This window comes from Hyperolius riggenbachi, chromosome 9, assembly GCF_040937935.1.
Source record: "Hyperolius riggenbachi isolate aHypRig1 chromosome 9, aHypRig1.pri, whole genome shotgun sequence".
In the NCBI taxonomy this organism is placed as follows: domain Eukaryota; kingdom Metazoa; phylum Chordata; class Amphibia; order Anura; family Hyperoliidae; genus Hyperolius; species Hyperolius riggenbachi.
Window position 1 is genome coordinate 54,080,598 of NC_090654.1, and position 17,968 is coordinate 54,098,565.

General features: G+C 49.0%; 2 protein-coding genes across 7 annotated transcripts in view; one reads left to right on the forward strand and one right to left on the reverse strand.

Moving 5' to 3' along the window:
* Positions 1 to 9,314, reverse strand: part of RAD18 (RAD18 E3 ubiquitin protein ligase) — a 618,600-nt gene extending 609,286 nt beyond the window's left edge. For 3 of the 6 annotated variants that reach the window (XM_068252778.1, XM_068252782.1, XM_068252781.1), the window contains exon 1: positions 9,082 to 9,178. In XM_068252778.1, coding sequence (XP_068108879.1) covers positions 9,082 to 9,150 — 69 coding nt within the window. In that variant the 5' untranslated portion in view covers positions 9,151 to 9,178. Of the gene's footprint in view, positions 1 to 9,081; positions 9,179 to 9,213 lie in introns of those variants that run through there. The other 3 variants (XM_068252780.1, XM_068252783.1, XM_068252779.1) reach the window with 2 other exon arrangements.
* Positions 9,315 to 15,880: 6,566 nt separating this feature from the next.
* Positions 15,881 to 17,729, forward strand: LOC137531592 (E3 ubiquitin-protein ligase TRIM11-like). Its single transcript, XM_068251538.1, has one exon. It carries the CDS (start codon positions 15,887 to 15,889, stop codon positions 17,483 to 17,485), a length of 1,599 nt encoding a protein of 532 aa, XP_068107639.1. The 5' UTR covers positions 15,881 to 15,886; the 3' UTR covers positions 17,486 to 17,729.
* The last annotated feature ends 239 nt before the right edge of the window (positions 17,730 to 17,968 follow it).

Consider the following 17,968-nt stretch of genomic DNA (forward strand, 5'->3'; position numbering starts at 1 on the left):
AGGTAAAGTAGCGCACCGGGCAAGCACATCTGACAGTAGTGGGTTCAGCACAGGGTTTTGACACATTCCTTGTTCGACCTAATATGGCTCACTGTTATCGCTGCGTACCCGATCAACCGCTCAACATCTTGGAGCAAGTCCAAACAATACATGCAACCAATTTTGGCCCAAAATTAGACGCATTGTTCATCGGCATGCTCTTGGCGGCATCGATTTGCATCAGATTAAATAATGATTCTCAAATCAGATGTTTCATCGGCCACCAAGTCGAGAGATGTATGGCCACCCTTACAGAGATGCCTCTACCAGCCCCCTGCAGCTGTCCGGTGCCTTCGCAGTCACTCACGGAGCCTCCAGTCCCCTGCCACCAGCTAGTTTTGTTTTCGCTGTCGGCAGGCTTATAGGCGCAGGACGCTATTGCATACGGTAACAAGAAGAAGGATACACGTGGCCAGGCCTGTCAGTGAAAACTAAACTAGCTGGCGGCGGGGGACCGGAGGCTTTGTGAGCGACTGCACGGGACGGCTGCAGGGGGCTGGTAGAAGCTCCAGGCAAGTAAAACTGATTTTTTAATTCCTGGCTTAAGTGTGCCTTTAAGCCTAGGAAGAAGTGAAGAATCTGAAAGGGTGGGGTTTTATTTCCTTAGGATGTGGAGTACCGGAATCAATAGCAATGAATAGTGTCTCTATTTCATCATGCAATGGAGGATTTGGAAACCTGCGGACCTCGAGTGGGTATGCCAAAGGTTGGAAAAGGACGATTTGACTTCCCTTAAAAGTGAGATCTTGCCAAATATGTAATGTTACCTCGCATCTAGTAAATGAAATGCCTTTTTCCTTATTCTTAGATTTTGGCAAAAGGAAAAACTATCTCCTGAATATGATAAAAAGTGGAACAAATCTTTGGAAAATACACTGGATGGTGAGGAAAGACCATCTTCTCTGGAAAATCGAACATAAAAGGATCCTTAAAGTGAACCTCCGGACTAAAAATCGACTCGGCAGCACTGAAAAGGCCTGGTGTTTCTTTAACAGTTTCACGGCATAAGAACTTTGTTTCTCTTATCCAAGCCTCATTTTTAGCTGCACAGAAGAAAACTGCCCAGGCTTTTTTACCCTCAAGCTGTGCAAAGCATGATGGGATTTCTGTTTTTGTTCTCCTCTTTCTGCTGTTTTGTTGTAATTTTTTTTTTTTTTTACATTTTGAATTTGACATTTGAAGCCTAGCGTGTGCAGCTGGGAGGGGTGATCAGGACACAGGACAGTTGGAACTGTGTCTCCTGCTCCTTGTCACCTCCTTTCAACAAAAAAGATGGATGCCCCCATGACAAAGATGGCAGCCCCCATGAATCACAAACATTTGCCTGTTCTTTTAAAACAGGGTGGGTACGATATTATATTACCTATCTATTCTAATTAACATAACTAATGTAACTTGATGACAGTATGTTTGTTTAGGCTGAAGTCCCCCTTTAATAGATAAGGGGTGAATGGCACTGAATCTTTCCTCCTATGTTGTTGTTGTCGTCAAGAGTAGGCAGTAGAAATCTGACAGAACCGACAGGTTTTGAACTAGTCCATATCTTCATGGGGGATTTTCGGCAAGCCTTTTATTCTTTATAAATACTTTTATTCTCTATAAAGACATTTTGAAAATGATTTATACACAGATGCTGGCCAACCTCCCTGGCTGCTGCACACTTTTTGGCAGTTGGGCAGAGCAACTGCCATTCACTAAGTGCTCGTTCACACTAAGGCTCCCTGCACACTGCAAATCCGTTTTGTGATTCCGTTTCCGATTCAGATTTGCAGTTCCGATTATCCCTGAATACAATCAACAGACAAACTGAGGAAAAAAACGCAGCATGCAGCAACCATTAACCACCCTGGCGTTCTGATTAAATCGCCAGGGTGGCTGCGGGAGGGTTTTTTTCAAATAAAAAAAAAACTATTTCATGCAGCCAACTGAAAGTTGGCTGCATGAAAGCCCACTAGAGGGCGCTCCGGAGGCGATCTTCCGATCGCCTCCGGCGCCCAGAATAAACAAGGAAGGCCGCAATGAGCGGCCTTCCTTGTTTTGCTTATATCGTCGCCATAGCGACGAGCGGAGTGACGTCATCGACGTCAGCCGACGTCCTGACGTCAGCCGCCTCCGATCCAGCCCTTAGCGCTGGCCGGAACTTTTTGTTCCGGCTGCGCAGGGCTCAGGCGGCTAGGGGGGCCCTCTTTCGCCGCTGCTCGCGGCGAATCGCCGCAGAGCGGCGGCGATCAGGCAGCACACGCGGCTGGCAAAGTGCCGGCTGCGTGTGCTGCTTTTTATTTGATTAAAATCGGCCCAGCAGGGCCTGAGCGGCGACCTTTGGCGGTGTTGGACGAGCTCAGCTCGTCCAGACCGCTCAGGTGGTTAAAAATTGGAATCGGATGTAAAAACTGATTAAAATCGGAATCTGAATCGCATGCAGTGTGCAGGGAGCCTAAGGGTGTTTTTGCCCTTTTTTCAAGCGCAGGCGATTTTCAAAATCACCCTAAAATCGTTTGTGCCAGGATTCCCTATAAGAGAGTTCACAGCTGAGCGGTTCGTTTGCTCTCCGCTCAGCACAGTGCTGCCTGTACCATTTGAGGCGATTTTGCCTCAATGGAAGGTATAGGAAAAACGCAAAACACTCACAAAATCGCTTTGTGCAGCGATTGCGTGAGTGTTTTTAAGAATACATACATTGTATTTATTATTTTCCGGGTCAAAGAGTTCACCTCCTGACTTGCGTCAGGGAGTGAATTACGAAACCGCTCTGGAAAAGCGTTTGGAACCAGAAATGCACCGCGCAGTGGAGGGCCGGAGGGGAGGCAAAAAAGCTCACTTGCGTTTTTGATTTCAGGTGTGAATGAGGCCTCATTGCTTTTGAAGTAATTCACGTCTCATTTTAATCTGGAAGAAAAACACTTATTTGTATGTGTTTACATGTTTTAAATGTTATGATTTTCGCGATAGGGGTCCTAAATCTGCAGTAAGGGGAAAAAAACCTTTTTTCCTTACCTGGGGCTTCTTCCAGCCCCCTGCATGCATCCTGTGCCCGTGCAGTCCTTCCAAGACCCTCCAGCCAGCAGAGCTGACCCCCTGAAAGCTGTCCAGCTATGTGCCTCCTCGTCACGTCCCTGTGCATGGCAGCATTTTGTACAGGAAAATCGCTACTGCAAATGTGCAAAACGCTCCCAGCAACGGAGGCGCGGTCATGGTAGGCGTGGCTTTGGGGCTCTGACTGGCCACTGCTTGCTGGAGAGTTGCAGAAGTACAGCGTGGGCACAGAATGACTACAGGGGCTGTAAAAAGCCACCATGAAAAACTTTTTTTTTTTGTTTTTTTGGGCTTAAATATTCTCTTGTCAGGGAGTCCAGTACTTAAAGAATGCATCCAGGTACTTTAAAAATAAAAAATCCACTTACCTGGGAATTCCTCCAGCCCCTGCCAGCTGTCCTGTGCCCTCGCCGCAGCTCAGCTCACAGCCGGTGGCCCGGGGTCCCCTCCGGCGCAGGATGTCCACTACGCCTGCGTGAGCGGCTCTCAGTAGTTCTGCGCCTGCGCAGTACAGTCCAGATGATGTCAGCGCGACCAGTGAGACGCATGCTGAAGCGCAGAAAAAGCCGACCAGGAAGCCAACCTGGCGAGGTCGGCATCTCCCCCAGAGGGGACAGGAAGCCACCAGAGCTGCGGCGCGGACACAGGACGGCTGCCAGGGACTAGAGGAAGCCACAGGTAAGTGGATTTTTCTATTTTTACATTGCTCTGACCTTCCCTTTAAGCCCTGTACATTGTCCCCTGATGGGCATGTGCTGTAAAAACAGCTCCGGGGATTTGGGCGCAGCAAGCGCCACCATAAGCCGTAATGAGTAATTTGAGCGCAGTCAAAAGGCAGAGAACAAATTACTACAAAAACACTGTAATTCGGTCAGCAGAAATAGCTGGAAGCTGAATTACATCATTCCTTCACCATTCATGGAGGCCTGGAGGGGGGATAGTAACCAACACTGCCGGGACTTGTGCACAAGCAGGATGAGCCATATATTGGCTGTACCCTGCCCCCAAATCTCCCGGCGGACAATTCATAGGTACACCTCAGGCTACATTGCAGGGTGTGATATGGAACAGCAGGCAGGGTAAGTGGGTACAATATTGGCTCAAGATTCCTAAATGGTACAGGAGTGGTGGTAGGTTTTGCCACGCATGTATTACATAAGACGTATAGACTGTATATATAAAACAATTAAAAAGACATTTAAACAACCTAATACAGTTTTTTCATTGTCTAGGCGGGTGTCATTGCTTATTCCCCCCCCCCCCCACGTACGTATGTACACACACACACACACACACACACACACACACACACCGCTAGTAGCTGTGTAGCTGAGTGCACAGTGAGTGGGGTGTAGCCAGCCCTAAAACCTAGAGCTCTGACTTGAGCGTTATGCTGCTCGGGTGTTGCTGTGGTGGGGGGGTTCGCTATTATTTTCTGCACGTTATTTAGCTCCTGACGAAATCTAACTAAGATGAAACATGTCGAGCACGGTTTAGCACTGTAATTATGTATTGCACTCCCTAATCCTTGTACATACGCCCAGCTCAGCTGAGATCTTTTGGTGTGCTAGTCAGCCATTTCTGACTGTAGATGGGAAAGCAGACCGATTTTTGTACAAACACTATCGGTCTTGATTTCAACCTAACGCTCTGTCACTATTTGGTCAGATCACTTACCGCTCACACCACCGCCAAGAACGCATACTGTTGCGCAAACACCTATACTCATTGGCATAGGATTTAGGGCCCACTACACCCCACTCACTGTGCCCTCAGCCACGCAGCTACTAGCGGTGTGTGTGTGTGTGTGTGTGTGTGTGTGTGTGTGTGTGTGTGTGTGTGTGTGTGTGTGTGTGTGTGTGTGTGTGTGTGTGTGTGTGTGTGTGTGTGTGTGTGTGTGTGTGTGTGTGTGTGTGTGTGTGTGGGGGATAAGCAATGATACCCGCCTAGACAATTAAAAAACTGTATTAGGCTCCCTGCACACTGCATGCGATTCCGATTTGTAATCGTTACTGCATTCTGCGTTTTTCCTCTGTTTTTCTTTTGATTGCATTCAGGGAGAATCGGAATTGCAAATCGGAATCGCAAATCTGATTTGCAGGGTGCAGGGAACCTCAGGTTGTTTAAATTTCTATTTTTAATTAATTGTTTTATATATACAGTCTACACGACTTATGTAATACATGCGTGGCCACACCTACCACCACTCCTGTACCATTTAGGAATCTTGAGCCAATATTGACTCCCGTGTGGCATATTGTATTTTCCTGTACGTTTATCGGCATTGTTGTTATAAGTGGGTACAACAATGCTCTCCACCATTGCCCATCCAAAGTGATCCGTCAGGACGTGGCTGAGAGGGGCCGGGGGTACCATATGCGTACATGTAATGAAGGTGTCAGGAAATTTGGGCGCAGGGTGAAGCTGAAAAAGGGTCACCTTCCTGTGGAATATTTCCCGGCGACGCTAATCACTACTCCCCCTCCAAATCGCCGTTCAGTGGAGATACGACCCAATTCAGCTTCCAGCTATCGCTGGCGGACGAACTACATTTTTAGCGTCATTTGGTTTCCATCTTTTGCCAGCACCCAAATTACCTGTACTTCCCATTACGACCTATGGCGGCGCCCATATCTTGGTGCCCTTTTTAACCGACTCATTACCATACGCATGCTGGATTCTAAGCAGAGCCGGTAGTTATCAGCACCCTGAGTAGCGTGGGTACAGAGCTTAAAGCGGACCTGAACTCTGAACTTCCTCTCTGCTCTAAAAGATAAAGCAACAGCATAATAACCTTTACAGAAAAACATTTCCTTGTTACAGCAGATACAAATCCTGCAATAAATCTACAGTGTGTCTACTTCCCGCTTTCATAGAGGCAGACATATTGTTAACATCCTGTGTTTACAAATTACCTGCTCTGCCGAGGCAGCCAGTTACCACAGCTCAGAGATTAAATTACAGTCGTGATGAGAGGGAATTAGACAGGCTAAACTCGCTGAATACACAGGGAGTGCATTTCTCTAGGTTTTCCTTCTCTCCTATGTAAACGTTCAGGTCCACTTTAACAGCAGATCCCAAAGACAATCAATCTTTGTTACCACTCAGCTGGATCCAGCCCCTTGCAGCCATCCTGTGCCCTCGTAGTCACTCACTGCTGCTCCAGTCCCCCGCCGCCAGCTAGTTTCGTTTTTGCCAACCTCGGGGGACGGTGGCCGCCATTGTGTCCATTTTTACGCATTCCCGCTGGTGCAGGAACATTAACAGATACATTTTTAGCGTTAGAAGTTAAATGTTGCACCGCTAAAAGATTTTTGCATTGCACCGCTACAAAATGTATGTGTTAATGTTCCTGCACCAGCGGGAATGCATAAAAATTTACGCAATGCGGCCCGCCTACCCGAGGTCGGCAAAAACTACACTAGCTGGCAGCGAGGGACTTGAGCAGCAGTGAGTGACTACAAGGGCACAGGATTGCTGCCGGGGGCTGGTAGAAGCCCCAGGTAAGAGAAACAAATATTTTTTTTTTTGCCTGACAATTCCTTTAAGGGCAGAGACACTGCAGAGCGATTTCCAACCCGTTTTCATTTTTTAATAAAAAACGCTCCCACTGAATTGCATCAAAATGGCAGCAAAATGGTCACAAACGCAATTTAAAAAAAAAAATCAGGTTTTGCCACGATTTTAATGCAAGTCAATGGTAGCTTGTTTTTAAACAGCAATCTGCAATCTGTCTCTGCACAGTTTGGAAGATCTTTTCATTCCAGAAAGCAGACTTAATCGTGAGCAGTGGAAATAAACCCTAAAAGTGCCCATACACTGTAAGACATCCCTCGGCAGATTTGATCACTGTGATAGAATTAGAATCTGTCAAAGATTGATGCCACAACATGCCACCCAATCGCAATTTTTATTGATTTCTAGCACAAATCGACTGACACTTCCAATTGGGCAGGACTTTTTTTAGTGGTCGATTAGGGGCGGGGCATAATGGGGGTGTGGCGGTACCTATGCAGAGGGGTCCCTAGAGCGGGAATTGCATCCCATTGCCAATGCCGCTTCCTCAAGGCCCTCTGCAGATTATTAACACAGCACATGCTGTCAGCGAGTCACTATGGGCACCAAGAGATGATGGCAGCACAGAGAAGTAAGCATGACAGCCGGAGAGGAGGGTGTCTGAGCACTTTGCTGCGCTAATACTCTGCATGGGGCCCCAGGCAGAGCAGAACTAGCAAAAGGGGTTTGGATACCAGGGTGAGCGGCAGTAATTCATTTTTAATGGATTTCAACCTATGAAATATCAAGGTGCTGTGTGTAGCGGCAATAGATGCCTTTCTGATCGACATCTGCTGCCACACACAGCACCTTGATTTGAAATATCGATATTTAATCTTTTAAAGGGAACCTTAACTGAGAGGGATATAGATGTTTCCTTTTAAACAATACCACTGGCACTCCTGATGATCTCTTTTGCTGCAGTAGTGGCTGAATCACATTCCTGAAACAAGCATGCAGCTAATCCAGTCTGACTTCAGTCACAGCACCTGATCTGTATGCTTGTTCAGTGGCTGTGGCTAAAAGTAGTATAGACACAGGATCAGCAGGAGAGTCAGGCAACTGGTATTATTTTTAAAAGAAAAATCCATAAACTTCTCAGTTTAGGTTCCCTTAATCTTTAGAGCACTGTCAGAAGAAGGTCTGCCAGTGTATGGCATGCTTAAAACTTGTACATAAAATCTGACACTCTTCACATCCCTCTACATACTTTCAGCTACCCTGTAACCCTCTCATTCTTTCCACCCCATTAAAAACTTTCAGCACCCCAGTAGCCAATTCAGGCACTCGCTGCACCTCTGCCAGCAAAAGGCCACTCGCTGCACCCCTGCCAGCATCCGGCCACTCGCTGCACCCCTGCCAGCATCCGGCCACTCGCTGCACCCCTGCCAGCATCCGGCCACTCGCTGCACCCCTGCCAGCATCCGGCCACTCGCTGCACCCCTGCCAGCATCCGGCCACTCGCTGCACCCCTGCCAGCATCCGGCCACTCGCTGCACCCCTGCCAGCATCCGGCCACTCGCTGCACCCCTGCCAGCATCCGGCCACTCGCAGCACCCCTGCCAGCATCCGGCCACTCGCTGCATCCCTGCCAGCATCCGGCCACTCGCTGCATCCCTGCCAGCATCCGGCCACTCGCTGCACACTCCTGCCAGCATCCGGCCACTCGCTGCACCCTTGCAAGCATCCAGCCACTCGCTGCACCCCTGAAAGCATTCAGGCACTCGCTGCACCCCATTCAGGCACTTGCTGCACACTTGTAACCCATTCAAGCACTCGCTGCACCCCTGAAATGCATTCAGGCACTTTCTGCACACTTGTAACCCATTCAAGCACTCGCTGCACCCCTGAAATGCATTCAGGCACTTTCTGCACTCCTGTAACCTTTTTAGGAACTCTGCTCCCTTGTAACCCATTTGGGCACTCTCTGCATCCCAATTAGGCACTCCCTGGACCCCTGCAGCCCCTTTGGAAACTCTCTGCACCACTGCAACCCATTCAGGCACTTTTTGCACCCCTGCACCTCTTTCTGGCACTCTCTGAACCCCTGCAACCCTTTCAGGCACTCTCTGCACCCCTTTCAGGCACTCTCTGCACCCCCACAGCCCATTCAAGCACTCTCTGCACCTCTGAAACCCATTCAAGCACTCTCTGCACCTCTGAAACCCATGCAAGCACTCTCTGCACCTCTGAAACCCATGCAAGCACTCTCTGCACCTCTGAAACCCATGCAAGCACTCTCTGCACCTCTGAAACCCATTCAAGCACAATCTGCAACTCCACAGTCAATCTCTCCAGGCCATTCAGGCACTCTATACACCCCTGTAAACCCATTCAGGCACCCCATGCAGGCACTCTCTGCCCCCCTACAACCCATTAAGGCACTCCTATAAACCATTAAGGCACTCTCTGCACCTCCTTACACACTTTTTGGCTAATTCTGTGACAACACACCCTTTGTGCATCCCTGTATCCCAGGCAGGCGTTCGTGACGCACTCTCTGTAACTCCCCCATATCCACATTACATATCCATAACCCCAAGCAGAGATTCCCGATCACTATAGCGCTGCGACACTGGCAGTCACCTGGAGGGGCTGCTGCTGACTATGGCCCTCTGAACTTCCCGTCATGGTGCCGTAGAGATCTTCCAGCTGATCCTACGAACTTCCCGCGCTGCCGTCCAGCCACGCCCACTTCTAACGTGGGGCACTCTGGGAGGTGTAGTCAGCAGCCGTACTAGCTGGCTGCGACAGTGGCGGCGCTGAAAGGCTGGAGGGTGCGAGAATAGATGCCAAGATATGTCTGGACCAGTGTCTGGCTGTGCATCACGCTCTGTCAGCATCAGCAAAGAAAGCAATACAAAGGCGATCCAAGGTACAGGACAGGAGCATCTGTGAGTGCAGGAGGACAATCCTTCACCAAAGTCATGTCTGAAATAACCTGCAATGACATAACAGTACAGCCAGTGGTCCAAGTGAGTTCTATGAGACAGTATGTTAGGGGATCCTGCCATATACCCATCATTATTGGCTTTCAGCATCACCTTCACCTTGTGTATATATATATATATATCCCTGACCTCGTCTACAGCGCTTTTGCAGAGTAGTCTTTCTTTGGCCAATTTTACCACCTCTAGGTAGTAGCTTACCTAAACAGTCTGTTCATAGTCAGTGTTCTCCCCAGAATTTTTTTCCAGCTGGGTGGAATGAAATAGTAGCCGGGTGGCATGAAAAAGTAGCCGGGTGGGGCGAGATGAGCGAATGCAGGGCAGGTGCTTTTGTCTGCTTACAAAATAGGAGGAGGTGAGCTGATGACAGCGGGTGCTCACCAAAACTAGCTGGGTGGAGCACCCAGCTAAAACAGTCTGGGGAGAACTCTGATAGTATATAAAATCTGTTGGAGGTGATCCAATCAAAATTGGATGCGTGTTCTGGGCTTGGGACCCTGAGCAGACGCTGTGGGTATGCACAGGGCCGGCCCTAGACTTTTTGCCGCCTGAGGCAAAATGAGAAAAAAATCGCCGCCGCCCTCCCCCCCCCCCCGCGGGGGAGGGGGGCGCCAAGCTGGAGGGGTAGCTGGCAGAAAGGGGGTATTGGGCCTAGCGGTGGGGAGGGGGGTCGGACCCCCCCCCCCTCCCTCGCCTGGGTCCCCCGATCTGCGCTCCTCCTCCAGCGTTACTAGCCTGCATATAATGAAGAGGCAACGGGCGGGGGAATCACTCACCTCTTCCGCGTTCCATCGTGCGTTCCACTGACGTCACTTCCTGCAAGGCCGTCCACTTACAATACAGTGGGCGGCATTGCCGGAAGTGACGTCAGTGGAGCCACGATGGAACGCGGAAGAGGTGAGTGATTCCCCCGCCCGTTGCCTCTTCATTATATGCAGGCTAGTAACGCTGGAGGAGGAGCGCAGATCGGGGGACCCAGGCGAGGGAGGGGGGGGTCCGACCCCCCTCCCCACCGCTAGGCCCAATACCCCCTTTCTGCCAGCTACCCCTCCAGCTCGGCGGGCGGGCGGGCCGGCCGGCCCAGCATGCATGGACGGCCGGGTGCCGCTCCCCCACATCTGCCGCCTGAGGCAAATGTTTCACCCCGCCTCATGAGCGGGCCGGCCCTGGGTATGCATATAAGCAGGGGCGTTTCTAGCCATTTTGTCACTCCAGGCAAGAAAACCTTTGGCGCCCCCCCCCCCTCCCAGGGCGCCCCCACCCCACACAGCACCAGTCATTATTCCCACACACACAGGGTGTGCTGGACTACCTGCTGCCTGCTGTGCCTCTGGAGCTCTGAGGGAGACACACAACAAACAAGCGAATGGGGCCAGGGGGGCACGTCAAGGAAGCACAGTCTCCTGTCTGAAGCCAGCGGTGGCACCCGAATGCCTGGTGCGTCACACGCTGGCTGCACACACGTCATACCTCCCAACTTTTGGAGCCTGGAAAGAGGGACACTAAGAAATGCCCCTGCCACACTTTTAGACACGCCCCATTCTTACATGCTGCGTATGCCTTCCTCCCATTCCTGTACAGTTTCCTGGCGTCAAGGTATGCATGATGTTACATCCAACAACACAGTCTCATTCTTTACATACCAAAGGAATGATTATCTTTACTTTTAATACAGTTATGTGTAGCTTAGAAAGCTCAAGCATTCACAGCAAATTGATAATTATTGCATTCTATCATTTCAGGCACTGACACTCAGCTGTTAAAGTGGACCTCAGACAGTTCACTGTGCCTAATTTATACTTTAGGTTTCCTCCCACCCCATAAGGACCGCCAGCTTCCTCGTCGTCCATATCAACCACTCCTTCGTCCCAGCATCGCCTCATGTATCTTTTTCAGTTGCAGTGCTCTGTGCATGTGCAGCTTGGTCACACGTTGCCGTGGCTGGGAGTATTTTGCGCTTGGGTGAAGAATGGGGCACACTCGTGACTGGGCATGTGCAGAACACCACGACTGGCCATGACTTAAGAAAATACAGAAGGCGACAACAGAGCGACTAGGGAGGATGGTGAGGGCGCCTATAGCCCTCATGGGGCTGAAGGAAGTCCCAGGTAAGTATAAATAGGGCACAGTGAGTGTACTGTCTCAGGTACACTTTAAGCATGTAACCAAAATCAGTGCTAAATATACAGACTGCTACATCAACACAAACATTCATTAGACATCATATTATATTCATGTGCTATACTTGTGAAATTCAGGGCACAGCCGGGGTTGCAGCATACATTTACACATGAGGACATCCCTCTGCTGATCCTGCACGGACAGTCATCCAGCTCCTGTGACACCCGACACCACAGTACAGGAGATAAACTCCTGTCAGAAACGTCTCTGCAGAAGCCATGCCCATCCTTCACTGATCCCTGAAAGAGCCCAGCAGACACCCAGCCTGCATCACACAGCAGAAGCCATACCCATCCTTCACTGATCCCTGAAAGAGCCCAGCAGACATCCAGCCTGCATCACACAGCAGAAGCCATACCCATCCTTCACTGATCCCTGAAAGAGCCCAGCAGACACCCAGCCTGCATCACAGTGCAGAGGAGAAACAATTAGCTCCATCACGCAGGCAGGAAGTAACTTTGCAGTGAGCCTTGTGTCTCTCTCTCTGATGATGGGGATTGGCAGCTGGGATAGATCAGTAGGGGCAACGTGAAAGATGCCAGTAATTACTTACTGTGTGCTGCCCGCAGTCTGTGCCCTTGCAGGGTTTGATGTAGCCATTTGCTTGCTGCCCTCTCCCAAATGTAGCCATTTGCTTGCTGCGGTTCATCCCGCAGCGCCAGTTCTGCTTACCAAAAGTGGCCCACTTTTAAGATCACTTAGGCAGCCAGCATAGATGAGCCTCCGAGTCCCCATCATCTCCAGCAGCATATACCTCTGGAGGCTCTGCATCACGGATCAGCTCTGCCTCCTTCTTCCTCCGCTCTCTGGCCTCTTCATTCCTGCTTGCCGCTTTCTTTTTCAAACTGTGTCAAGCACAGTAGAGAGAGGCAGGAAGGGGCGGAGCAAAGCAGCATCTTCGATCTGCTGGATCAAATCTGTGTGGCTGCTCGCTCTGAATGAGAGGAGAGGGGGCGGTACCAGAGGCAGCACTCGGGCACTGAGTAGGGCAGGCATGAATGTAAATAAATAAAAAACACACTGCAGTAGCGGTGGTTTTGCGCTCTCTCCGCCTGTGGCGCTCCAGGCAATAATTTAGAGTTGCCTGATGGGTGAGACGGCTGTGCATATAAGCATACCATTGGCTACTTGGTTAAGAGAAGGCACTTCCTGGTCCCTTAGGTAAGCGCTCCTGCTGCCGGGCTGGCCGCTATCCATTACATGGGATTGGCGACTGACACAAGTCGCACTCTGACCCCGGAATAGGAAGCGTTTGCGTCCTCTCTCACAGGCTTCTTCCCCCTCCCTCTGCCGCATGTCATTTTGCAGTTCACACACGGAGGGGAGGAAGAAGCCAGGAATCCTGCGCACCCGCAGAGAGGACCACCAGGCTTCCTATTCCGTAGTCACAGCACAACTTTGCCAGATTTGCCGATCCCATGTAATGGATAGCGGCCAGCCCGGGAGCAGGAGTGCTTACCTAAAGGGCTGGTAAGTGTCTTCTATGAACCAAATAGCCGTGGGTATGCATACCCATGGCGTCTGCTCAGGGTCCCTTTACGTTCTGTACACATTATTATTATTTATTTATAAAGCGCCAACATATTCCATGGCGCTGTACAATGTAAGAAAACAAGCAAGGGATACATAATGATACAGACAATGATATACATCAAATATGAACACTGATACAAGATACAGAACTGCTGATTACAATTTGATTTAACATGATGACTAAAATGTATAAATGTCTAACAGTGTGCAAGCAATTAAATTAATAACAGTCCATGACACAAAAGGGTGAGAGCCCTGCCCTTGCGAGCTTACAATCTAAAGGAATGGGGTGGAAACAAGAGGTGGGGAAGTATACAGTAGATGTACAGGCAGTGCGTAATTAGGTTATTTAGTGGGTGCATGGCCTAAGCTAGAGAATATGCTTGTCGGAAAAGGTGGTGTGAGAAAACGCGGAAAAGCCGCCGCGTGCGCTCAGAGCAAGGCGGCGGATTCCGCGTCCAGCGCGGCGGTTTGCACGCGTAGGCCTACATCTGCCAGTATGGCTGAACATGGAGAAACCGCCGCATGCCTTGATAGCGGTGCGGTGGGCTCCGCGTCCAGCGAGGCGGGTGGTACACAAGACATGTCTGGTGTGGCTGGGACTGATAGTCCACACAGGTTCAGAAGGACGCGCGTGCGTGCTGAGAGGCAGAACTTTTATGACAGCCAGAAGGGAGTCAGCTGACCAAGCTGGTCAGCTGACGATTGTACCAGTTCCCATTGGTCCAGCACTTAGGGGAGGCGCTGGAGAGCGCTGGACTATATATACTGGGTGCTGGTCATTCGCTGGTTGTCTGCCGTTGCGATCACTACGTGGAAGCACTCAGACCTTATTGTCAGAATCTGTGTTATCTTTCTGTTATACTTCAGACTAGTTCCAGGGTGTTGATGATCAAGGACCTCACACCCAAGATTAGGAATCTGTGTTATCTTTCTGTTATACTTCAGACTAGTTCCAGGGTGTTGATGATCAAGGACCTCACACCCAAGATTAGGAATCTGTGTTATCATTCTGTTATACTTCAGACTAGTTCCAGGGTGTTGATGATCAAGGACCTCACACCCAAGATTAGGAATCTGTGTTATCTTTCTGTTATACTTCAGACTAGTTCCAGGGTGTTGATGATCAAAGACCTCACACCCAAGATAGGAATCTGTGTTATCATTCTGTTATACCTCAGACTAGTTCCAGGGTGTTGATGATCAAGGACCTCACACCCCAGATTAGGAATCTGTGTTACCATTCTGTTATACTTCAGACTAGTTCCAGGGTGTTGATGATCAAGGACCTCACACCCCAGATTAGGAATCTGTGTTACCATTCTGTTATACTTCAGACTAGTTCCAGGGTGTTGATGATCACGGAGCTCACACCCAAGACTAGGCATTGTTTATTATCTGTTATGACTTTCTGCTTTCCTGACCACTCTTCTGTTCACTGATTTGGTACTTCGCTATATCTGATACTCTGTTGCCAAACCCTGCTTGCCTTAGGATTACCGAATCAGCCTCCTGTCTTTGTACTTTGTATGTCCGTGTGTTGCCGACCTGGCTTGTCCGACCTTGAGAGCTATCTCCCCAGTTAAGAGATAGTTCACAGATCAGTCAGTGACATCCTCCTATTAGTGTCACTCACGCTCTGGTCCTTCCCTCTCCCAGTCTGACTCCTCCCTGCGGGAGATTCTCAGGCTGCTGAAAGGTACTAACTCTAGCAGTATTCCTTACTGCCTTGTACCTGTCCTCCTGGTATTGTTCTCAAAGTATTACTGTTACACCAAACACTCATATCTCTCAGGTGTCCAGAGGTTAGTAATATATCTGATTATCGGTGATACTGCAGATCATCAATAATCGGGTATATATCTGTATTTTTGGTGATACTGCAGATCACCAATAATCAGATGCTCTCTGTGTTACACCGATCGTTACAGAACGGCAGACCAAAAAATGCAAATGGACGCACTCACCAGCCGTCTGGGCACACTTACCACTTCTGTGGAAAACATCAATATAGTGCTGGGCAGTCACCAGACGGTAATGGACGCTTTGTCTGGATCTTTACAAACCCTCCAGACGGCAGTGAAGGATGTGCGATCTCCTCTTAGCACAGACATACGTATGCCTGTACCTGAAAAATTTTCTGGTCACAGATCTGACTTCCGAAATTTTAGAAGTAGTGTTATCATACTTTGAGTTAAGACCTAATTCTTCAGGAACGGCGGCCCAAAGGGTTACCTTTATTAAAACCTTGTTATCTGGCGATTCTCAGACCCGGGCGTATGTGGGTTGTAGGTGACAACCAAAGATATGAAATCTGCTACACAAAAACACTCCAAAAAACGGTAGGCTTGTTTAGAAAACCTCTCTAACATGCCTAGGAATCACTCTGAAATCTGTTTCAAAAACCTCTAGCATTTTGCGGATCTTCTAGAGGTTTTTGGTGTGCACTGGGCCAGTGCCTTATTTTAGACCAGGAAGCTAGTGCTGTACAATCAGCTTTGCTGTTGCCCCTCCTCCAGGCAAATAATAAGTAACTGGTTGTTCTGGATTCCGAGAATCAGAGACTTTCACTTTTGTTTCCTGTCCTGCTGTCAGCGATGGCGTCTGTTATTCTTAGTGAGGAGCTGGAGTGTCCTGTCTGTCTGACCATTTATACAGATCCTGTGAGCCTGAAATGTGGTCACAACTTCTGCCGGGTCTGTATTGATCGTGTGCTGGACTCGCAGGAGGGGTCTGCAGGTTATTTCTGTCCTGAATGTAGAGAGAAGTACAAGGAGCGGCCTGGACTACAGAGGAACATTGCTCTGAGAAACATAGCAGAGCGTTTCCTGTCTACTCAGCCAGATCAGGAGGAGGCCGGAGTTCATTGTACTTACTGTGTGGACTCTCCTGTACCTGCTGTTATGTCCTGTCTGCATTGTGACGCTTCTCTGTGTGATAAACACCTGAGAATCCACAGCAAGGCACCAGAACACGTCTTATGTGCCCCCACCACCTCCCCGGAGACCAGAAAATGCTCCGTCCATAAGAAGATCCTGGAGTATTACTGCACTGAGGATGCCTCATATGTCTGTGTAACCTGCAGACTGGATGGAGAACATCGGGGACATCAGGTGGAGACACTACAGGAGGCCTCTGAGAAGAAGAAGGAGAAGCTGAGGAATGATCTGCAGACACTGATGGCAGAGACAGAGAAGGCTGAGAAAAGAGTCCAGAATCTGGAGGAATGCAGGAGAAAAGCACAAGAAAAAGCAGATGGTGAAACAGAGAGAGTCACTGCCCTGTTCAAAGACCTCAGGAGACGGCTGGAGAAGCTGGAGAGGAGAGTCCTGAGTGACATCACAAGGCGGGTACAATCCTATGATGACATCATTCAGCAGCTGGAGATAAAGAAGGAGGAGCTGTCCAGGAAGATGCGTCACATTGAGGAGCTGTGTCACATGACTGATCCACTGACTGTCTTACAGGAATCACACACAGGTGACTTGTGTGACACGGAGGACGGACATGATAAGCAGCTCCATGATGGAGGGGATCTAGATGTGGCCGGCATCTCACACACATTACACACAGGAGTGGCTGATATCATGTCTTGGGTAACTGGGGGGATCTCTGTACAGCCGACAGACATATTACTGGATGTAACCACAGCTGGTAATTGGCTGCATATATCAGATGACAAGAAAACTGCATCCTGGTCCCCACTGCAGAACCGCCCAGAAACACCAAAGAGATTTCAGGATTGGCCTCAGGTGTTGAGCAGCCGGAGTTTCTCCTCAGGGCGACATTACTGGGAAGTGGATGTTGGGGGATCAGAGAACTGGGTAGTCGGGATGTGTTACCCCAGTATAGACAGGAGAAAAAGGGAGGAGGCGCTAATTGGATTGAATAACAAGTCCTGGTGTTTGCGCAGGGATGGTAATCTGTACGCAGTGATACATGACAGGAAAATGCTTCAGTTACCTGATGGGATCCCCAGTGATAGAGTCAGGATATATCTGGATTATGAGGCTGGGGAGATCTCCTTTTATGCCCTGTGTGACCCCATCAGACACCTCCACACATTTATTACCACCTTCACTGAGCCCCTCCATGCTGGGATATTTGTAGAGGAAGGTTATATAAAGATATCTGGGGGGGAGTCAGGGACTGTGAGAGCTCCGCCCACTGGTGACATCACAGGGAGAGGATTGTGATTGGCTGATTGTTTTGCCAGCAATTACTAGCTGTCTGTGATTTCCAGGGACAATTACTGGTTTCTGTCCGGAATAATTATATCCTGAAATCCTCATTTATTGTCACATTATTATTATTATAACTGTATTTGTTTTAACTGTCACTGATAATAATCTCTATACTCTGTATTACTTCCAGTGATGAGCTGCCTGTGATAAGAAACATGTCACATGAAACTAATTATTTCTATATCTTTTTCTCGTGTTCTGGAATCATTTTAAAGTAAATAAATAAATGTTATAAATCAGATAAACAAGAAGCATTATTTATGAATATAAATATTTACTGACTGTGTCCAACAGGTGGTGCTACAGATACTTCATTAGGTTTGTACAGCCCTGCTTATCAGATGTGGTTCTGTAATGAGATTTCACTGCACTGCAGATAGAGTAAGGGCTGGTTCACACTTGCTTTAAAAACGTATCCGTAGCTACGTTTTTTGT